Consider the following 9,633-nt stretch of genomic DNA (forward strand, 5'->3'; position numbering starts at 1 on the left):
AAAAGGACAAAACCCTAAAATACTTCTTTTTCTTTAACAGGCATCAGTAGTAGAGACTAGAGAGGTTGTTCGGTTGAGTGGATCAGATCGAAGATCGAAGACATTTGAATTATTTAACTTAAACTTGTGGTTTGAAAATTTTTAACTCAACTTAAACCGAACCAAAGTGCAACCCAACCCGTATGGGTTGGTCGGATTGATACATTGGTATATTAAAATATTCTTCTAACCTAGAATATGTTATTTCTCTACTTATAATTTCTTTTTCATCATCAATCATTTGATACAACTTATCCATATTTCTTACGTATATCACATTCAATTAATTTTTTCAATTTACATATATATGTTCACAGTTATTGAACATATGTACGAATGAGTTATATAAAGATGTAAATAAATTGAAAATATGTGTATATGAAGAGCATAGATGATAGTGTAATTGTCTAATGTACATATTAATATATATTCAACAATCATATTAAATCCAAGAAATAAAAAGATATCAGGTTCATCGGGTTGGGTTGGGTTCAAATAATAGTAACTCAATACTTACGGTTTGACAATTTTACAACTCGATTAGACATCGAATTACTTCAAGTTGAGTTATTTCGTGTTAGGTTGGGTTGATCAGGTTTCTGAACACCCCTAATCACAAGTCGCGAGGTTGTCTATTTAAACTTCTTTGAGAAAATGATGTTCTTACCCCTATAAATTACATTAGTGTCATTTTCTACCCTCAAGATTTCACTATTTTAATGTTCTTGATTATTTTTTTTTTGGTAAATCCCTGTTTCGTGTGAAAGTTGAGAAGTATGGTATTTACCCTCCGGATGTTTCAAGTCTAGATAATTTTAGGGGCTGTTTATTAAACGTTTACCCGGTAAGTACTTATACGGTAATTTTTTTCACTGGATGAACATGGTAAGGACCAAGAATCTTATCCGGTAAGAGCAATGATAAGGATGGAGAGTCTTACCCGGTAAGTGAGGGTGACGACTCTTATCTGCGCTTATCAGGTAAATTGTTGCATAAGATACGTTTTGATATACTACAATCTTACCCAATAAAATAAATTATAGTGTTGACTTCTAATGTTAAATACTTACCAGGTAAGTATTTAGGTAAATAGTCCCTTCAATTTTTTTAAAGATTGAGATCAGTCTTTAGGATTCCAAAACTTGATACGTATATTTGAAAATAGTTATACGAGTTTTAAATCAGTGGTCTATATTCATTCTCTGTTGTTATTTGAATTGATGATCATGGGTTGATAATTACATTACTGTATTTTTTTTTATTCAGATGTTACAATTTATCACCAACGCCAAACTCCCTAGAAATTAGAATTATATAAGATTTAAAAAACACATAAGCATCAATCATAGAGGACAATCAAATCATCAATAACTTAAAGGTCGAAAATTAAAGTAGGTTGTCGCGTAAAATTTTCCATAATAAAAATATATGTTAATGGGGCCGTCAAACTCCATACAAATCAAAATAATATCTACGACATAAAGTAATAGATGTTATAAAATCTTCAAACAACTATTACGTCGTTGTTAATTAGTGTATGTAATAAAATAATTTCAACATGGATATTAATTTAGAGTTTATTATTAAGTTTATATTTTAAATAAAAACCTTTCCTCTAAGATGATTTGTGACGCATTACCTACGTCATAGTCAAAGGCTCAAACCTCCCTTTCTATTTCAATAAAAATTAAAAAACAATAAATCATATATTTATTTATTATTTCTTTCCTTCCAAATAAATGTTGATATATTTATTTTTATTTTTTCTTAAAATAAATTAATTAATTATAAACAGTTTTGTCTTTAGCAAATAATTACATGTAAACACATTTTTTAAAAGGAAAAGAAAGTAATTTAATCTAGTACACTGAATAGGAAAATTAAGAAATTAAGAATGTAATTAAAGTAATAAAAAAAACCAAATATTTTTTTTAAGTAAATTAAATGATAGTCGTATTTTATCAATTGAACAAATATTCAAATGCATAATCCAAATGTAATCGAAAAGAAACAAGTGCGGTCACCCTATGTTTTACCCTTTATACAAGTATGGTAGCTTTATTGTTGCAACCTCGGAGATGTATTATAAGATCATACATCGGTCGGGAAGGGGAACTAAGATTATCTTTTAAGTGACTGGATATCTCCTCTGTCAGACGCATTTAAAATCGTGAGTCATCTGTAGTGATGGAAATGGGACGGGTATTGGGCGGGTAATGCATGCCTCGTCCCCGACTCAACCCCGATTAATCCTTGACGGGTTCGTACCCATTTAGTTGAAAAAATAAAAACAATGTAATTAAAAATTATGATTACTATGAATCGTCACTATATTAATTACCAATATTGAAAATCAAATGTATTTGTCATTTAGTATTAAATCTTTGCACACATATATACATACATACATATTTATTTATACACAATGTATACATATATTTAACAAAAAAAATTAATCGGGGTCGGATTAGGGATGGGTAATGTCATCCCTGACCCTGTCCCGACCCCGCTTCAGGTATGAAAATAACCTTCGTCCCCACCCCGTTACACATCAAGGCGTGGAACAATGCCATCCCTGACCCCGTCCCGACATAATGCCATCCCTGACCTCGTCCCGACCCCGCTTCAAGTATGAAAACAACCCTCGTCCCCACCCCCGTTACCCATCAAGGCGGGGAGTCCCCGACCTATAAGGGTACCCACCTCGACGGATAATATTTCCATCTCTAATCATGTGTGAACAAAACGGACAATATCTGATGTGATTTCTCTAGGATATCACATGTATACAACTAAGTTAACGAGTTTTTTGATTTTGAGCATTATATGAAAACATAACTCCTTGAAAGCAATCAATCAATATATATAAATATATGTGTGTGTGTGTGTGTGTGAGAGAGAGAGAGAGAGAGATCATGTAGAGAGAACATGCCCACATATAAAGAAAACTTCATTTAAATTCCGAGATCTTATTATTCTTCCTATGATATAGATTACTTGTTCTTCTTTCTACTTTGGTTCTGAGTGGTAACTATCTAACCATTGTCGATTTGACCTCATACATAACGTTGTCTGCCTTCATTTTTTTTGTTTTCCTACATTATTGTCGTCGTGGTTGGTAAATCCAAATACTGAATTTCTTATTCTCATGTAGCATGCTAATTTGATTTTAAACGTATAGAACACATGTCATGCGCACAATTTTCCAAAAATATATACATGGATGTGACACACATTAGAAACATGTGACAAACTAATCTTTACTGAACAAATATAGCAAATATTGATCCTTGCTGGAAACATCATGTCATATATAATGATACATCTCATTTTTGTAAGTCTAATGAAGACTCGTGAGTTAATGTAGGGTTTCTGATATGTGGTTCTAATTTAGAGTATGAACAATACATGTTAAAACACAAAGCCAATGGTCAATTATTGTCAAAAGTCAAGTCAAAGGGAACTCGGTCAACACCTACATCAAATTAACATAATACACATACCCACCACGTGAATGGTCCACAAAATATACGACCCTAGTATGTGGAATTGCCTTACATACCCGTCTATACAACACGGTTACTCATGCTGACCAATAGTGACCAATCCTCGATAAGCATGACCATACCAATTCACCCTAAAAGTCCCACACAAATTGCCAAATCCATAAGGAAATCTACACGGTCGTGCCAAAGTCTCACAAGGTCGTGCCAACCCATTTGCATAATTTGTACATGTGTGTTTCTCAGGTTCGACATTGACCAATCTCAGATTTTACTCCACTTAGTTTATATTTAAACCAAATCACTCCATTATTTTTGCATCACAACATATACAATACTTATATCTATCACATACGTGCATATAAGCACCACCAACAACAAAAATCATGATCAATTTAACCAATCTTTACTATGTTCTCCAACAATAGTGTGCTAACACTACTTTATTGATTCAACAACCCTTTTGGCCTCATACTCAACTCCATTATACGAATAAATATCAAACCAGTATTATAAAACATTGGTTCATCATTGGATTTGGAGCGAAGGATTTAATGTCATTCATACCTTGATTGACATCAAAAACTCCCTACCGTTGGACTCTAGCTATGATCCTACCTTGCTTCTCCCTTCACAACTTCCCTTCATAGTTGATGCTTTCTCTTGAGTTCTCTTTTGAATCTTTGAAAGAGAAAGAGAAAGAGAGAGCAATGGCGAAATTTTGAGTTGAGTTTTCCTATATAATGAACTACAAATGGGATTAAGAATCTCATCTCAAATTGCCCTCCATGCAATTAGCTCGACATTCCAGGTTTCTTTTCAAACATGTTTAACCCACTTTTAATTTGAGTATGCCGTTTATTACTAAGGACATCTTAGCCCCGTTGGACTTATTTACCTATGACATAGGTATAAGATAAACCAGATTCCATAGCACATAATTGGTATGTTAAATAGGAGACCTCGAACAGGACCCAAAAAAACATGGCACCCAATTTTATATTTTCTTTTAAGACCCTGATATATGGATTACATAGCCCAAAATCCTAAATCTATCAAGTAATTATTAGTTCTATTTTCCTTCTCTTTACTATTACAGGTATGCATAACTGATTGAAGATTTTTGTCTCGAAATGACTTAGAAGAATGGTTTTGCTTAAGTGAATTTCTCATGTTACTTTGTCATAATAAACATTTTTGTTCTTTTAAGCTGTAAGGCATTTAGTAGAATATATGATATGAACTTTTATAGTTTGGTACTCTTTTGTCGTATAATTTATAACATGACTTTCAAAAAGATTAGAACGGTCTTGTAATATATACACAAAGATGTAACCTTGCACATGTAATGTAGAAGCAATGGGTGACAAGGTGGTCACCCTTTTGCCTTTTGGATGGAAATGTCGTCTTCTAAATGAGACTTATAAAAATTGTACAATTGTTTATTTTAATTTTTTATAATTTATCAACTTTAATATATATGTTGCATCAATGTCAATTCACTTTTATATAAACGATCATAATCTTTTTGAAAAATGAATGAATTCTATTTAATTTATATATTGTATCAATGTTATAGTTTTTTTTTTTTTTTTTTGAAATCTCATGTTTTCATATTATTTACCATTATAAAGTATTAACGTAACCTGTAAAGAGATTGTGCGTGCCAATAAAATCGAAGGGACTTGGGTTTACAATATTAGGTCCGTTGGACAAAAAAAAAAACAAGTTAAGCTCGGTCCATTCCCGCAAATTATCACCTCTAACATGAAGTATATAATATCTATATACAATAAATACTCACGCTAAGTCTTTTAAACCTTGAGTTTGAAGAAAGTTAGGATTTAGCATTATCAAACAAATGACCATTTAGTTAGATGAATTATGTTGATGTATACTAAAAGACGATCTTTTTTAGTACATGTTATCCGATCAAACTATTCCTGTTCCGACAAGTAACATGTAAGATGGGTCACAAGAATAGTTGGGACTGGGAGTGTGAGCTGGTGGGTATTGAGTCACAGTGAAAGGTGTGTGGACTATCTATTCATTTCCAAGTGATGAGTGATTTGAAGTATTAGTATTTGATGGGTCCATTCCCTCATCCTTTTCCTGCAAAATGTCAAAAACACAATGCCCCTTCTTCCTCCATGCTCATTCCACATATACCAATTATTGATGCCTTTGTGTTTTCTTCACACTACATTTTAACTGCAACACCCATCACCATATCTATATACTGTACACCCCTCAAAAACTCATATATATATATATATATATATATAGATATATTCCAAAATTGAAATCTGAATATAGATATTTCAAAGAAATTGGATGAAAAAAGTTGATTTTTTTTACTCTTGGTAATTCCACAAAGCCAAAAGAACATTTGGAGACTCCTGTGATCCTAATGAAAAAGAATCTGAAACAAGAAACTGAATGGAGCATAGCAAGCACTGGTCAATTACAATTGTGTGATTGCAAACCCCAATCTTGACCTCTTCCTCCTCCACCATCTTTCGCTCCAAATTGAAGCTAATCAACTATATACAAGAATTGGACCTTCTTCAGAGTTGTTTTTTGGTGCTTTCGAGAACGTAGTATGCTTAATTTTCACCGGATGGTTCTTGTAAGCTTGCACTTGGAGATAAAGATTGAATCTGTGTAATTCAAGCTGCAGAGCTTCAAGAGTTCAGCTGACCGCTGTTTTAGTAACGGATCGCAGCCACTCTGGATGACAAGAAGTAGTTTTGCTGCAAGCCCCATATCTACAGCAATTGATGAGTATTCCTCGGGGGAAAGCTTGCAAATTGACCAAAGAATAGATAAAGCGAGTTGTGTACAGCTTTCTGAAACCCTCATCAAGACTCTAACCATATTTGGTATGGTGTTTGAACAACTGCTTAATGCCAGTTTACCTTCTTTTACAGTCGAAACAGCATCAAGTATGAACAGTGCTAATTCCAAACATTCGGGATTCAATCCAGGCAATAATCCTACTAATTGAGGAACAGCTCCAATGCTAACAATCAAGATTCTCACTTGTTTATGCGAACAAATGGATTTAAGTAGGCTTAGACCTGGCAAATTCCCACTTGGGTGTCTTTTGTCTCTGACCAGCCTCATCAAAGCGACCAATAAACTGTGGCTAGATACAACTTCAACTTGAAAATCCTCTTCTTCCATCAAGATTTGGATCAATTTGGTGCAATTGATCTTGGTCTCAATGGAACCCTCATTTAACATGTCCACCACCAATGAGATCTTTGCAGGTTGCATCAGATTCAATCTTGAAGAAGAATCAAGACTCAAATTAACAAGAATCGAAACTACCTCAGAACCAATGGCATGAGATGTGTAAGGACCCAAAAGGGATGAGAGAAGACTCACTCCTCCTTTATCAACCACCGTCTTTCTGACGGTGGCATGATCGGTAATTACTCGTCGGAGCTCCTTCAGGGATTGAACACGAGCCTGGCCCTTAACCTTCTTAAGGGTATCTAAAATATCCGACGCATTTCCTTGTACATCTTCGGATCTCTTCTTCATTTGCACGTACTTCTGAGAAAACCAGGTGTGAATTAACTGGTGAAGCGTCTTGTTTGGAGTAACAGAGTCATCCCATAGCTCTTGCATAGTAGTGGGGCAAGTGAAATGACCCATACTGAACCATTTCAAGATATTGGATCGCTCGTAGGTTTGACCGGTGCAAAGGGTAACCGGGTCTTCCATTGGTTCAAGTGAAATTGGGCAAATGAACACAGATGGAACATCGGGCAGATCCAACTCCTCAATCATCTTGCTGAGATCCAATTTGTCAGCAAACCCACCTCCAAATCCGACTCCACCACCGCCTCCCAAAACCCCATCTTTGACAGCAGTGTCTAGATCTAGAACCTGGCTATCAACTCCATATCTCCTTGATGAAAACACAGGCATTTTCACAAACACTTGGCGACAACCCTTGCGAAGAATAAACTAAATGAATCACCCTCAATGGCAGCACATTACATCAAAAAATTCCATCTTTCATTAACAATCACTCAAAGAAATGTGGGTCTTTTCTTCTTGTTTCCTTTCTCTCTCCTCCTCTAATAGAGTCTGATTCACTTTAACTGATTTCTCTCCTTTTTCTTCGGTCAAAAGACTCATCACCATCACAACAAAAATGATAGAGAGAGAAAGAAGAGCATAATAATAATAATACCCTCTTCCCTAAAATCAAAGTGTTTCACGTCCTATTCAAAGCTTTAAAAGGTTTGAATCATCAAACCAATAGCAGAACAGTCAATGAATAAATAATTAGACCACACAAAGATCCATATACTTTTTTAAAGTAGGGTTAAAAATAAAAGAATCAAAAAGGGAATTTCCAAATAAATTATGAAAATCAAAGAGACACAGATTGGAAGAACCTGCAGAGTTTGAGTCTTCAAAAGATTGAGACTGAATTATCGACAAGTACCCGATAAAGAAACAGAAAAATCAGTGATGAGAGAGAGAAGGGATTGAAAACCTCCCCTTCGGAGCTCTGCTTTTGGGGCAATTGTTCAATGCCCTCACACACACAGCAATACTAACAAAGATTATTAAATCTTTCCTTTTGCTTCAATTTTGTGGGTTTTGGCGAACCGGAAAGGGGTGAAGAATGGGGCCGGTAAACCAGCCCTTTAACCCGCTCCGCACGTGTTCATGCTACCACGTGTCCACTTCTTCCAACTTATTCATCGTCAAATGACATATTAACCCCCACTGAATTTGTATACAATTTTATGAAAACCTGTTTTTTTTTCTTTCAAACTTATATAAAATAACAAATGGATTTGCATAAATAATGGATACATAATTTAACAATTTCTAATATTGTTTAAAAATAAATCATTTCATTAAACTCCTTAAGCAAAAAACAAAACTTCATCAGCCAATTTCTGTCTCTTATTTTATATCCATTTTGAAATAATAAGCAAGGGTAAAACGGTAATTGCATCAGGCGCACGTGAGAAGCCGGCTCATTTAGTAGTCAAGTTGTCAACAGTAACGGCGCACGAGGACTGGGTTAACCCGCACGAACCAAGGCTGTAAAAAAGTGAGAATATCTCGAAACACCCTTCCAGATAACACATCTCAATGTCAAGGGCTAAATATTCTTCAACAAATATTTTCATTACTGACCCTTCCACTTTCACTATTTTCATTATCAAACACGTTCCCTTTTCTAGATGTAAAATTCAGTCACATACCCTAAACTTCATTAATTTGATTGGGATATACACTAACAATTTCAACTACTTAGATGGTTTTTTTCCTCCTTTTTTTTTATTTTCTAATAAAATATATGGTTTTGCATGTCAAATTTACAGCTAACATAAAAAAAGAAACGATTTTTTAGGTCAGTTTTTCTTTTAAATTGCTTAGTTTCTTTAATAATGTTGAAGCTAGATTAAACAAAGCATGTTCCTATTTGCATCATTACAAGTTCGTTTCGTTAATTTTATTTCATAAAAAGTATTGTTGCTAAAAGACACATAAATATTTGATCATAATCGAATAATATGTGTTGGTTGTCGTTAACAACATCTAGATTATCGACACAAATTTTGGTGCTGACAAGCTTTTATTAATTTGGATTCATTGAAGATTCCATGTGAATATTGTTGTTGTTACGTGTTTAACTTGTTATTACCTACTTCACGTAAATAAAAACCCTAGTTTATGGTAGGTTTTGTCCCTTTCTATACAATAATAATACTATTTATATATTTACTCACATAGTGCAGAGAATTATATCCTTTATAAGACTGAGTTATTCGTTTGATAGTATCAAGCATCATTTCCAATGGTATATACCTTTTATTTTAATTTAATAAAATCAATATAAAAATTCAATTTTTCTTGGTGTCAGCAATGATTCTTATCGAACTCAAAATCTCATACATCACTTGTATACCAAATTTTCCATAAGCATCTGAAAACACATATAATTAAATACAAAATTTGTCGCAATTATGTAAAAATTAAGACGAGTTTTAAACTCTAGAATATTTTGAAGAAATATCAACCAATTAGACATGCTTACAGTTGATTTGGGGGA

General features: G+C 33.8%; 1 protein-coding gene across 1 annotated transcript; it reads right to left on the bottom strand.

Moving 5' to 3' along the window:
• Positions 1 to 5,874: 5,874 nt before the first annotated feature.
• On the bottom strand, positions 5,875 to 8,014 carry LOC112528596 (U-box domain-containing protein 30-like). Its single transcript, XM_025139621.1, has one exon. The coding sequence runs from the start codon at positions 7,479 to 7,481 to the stop codon at positions 6,156 to 6,158; it is 1,326 nt and encodes a 441-aa protein (XP_024995389.1). The 5' UTR covers positions 7,482 to 8,014; the 3' UTR covers positions 5,875 to 6,155.
• Positions 8,015 to 9,633: the final 1,619 nt, after the last annotated feature.

Source organism: Cynara cardunculus (assembly GCF_001531365.2).
Source record: "Cynara cardunculus var. scolymus isolate 2C chromosome LG 1, CcrdV1, whole genome shotgun sequence".
Lineage (NCBI taxonomy): Eukaryota > Viridiplantae > Streptophyta > Magnoliopsida > Asterales > Asteraceae > Cynara > Cynara cardunculus.

What these genes read in the sequence shown, in the direction of transcription:
- LOC112528596 (XM_025139621.1), bottom strand. Translation starts at nt 7,481, where the DNA reads ATGCCTGTGTTTTCATCAAGGAGATATGGAGTTGATAGCCAGGTTCTA.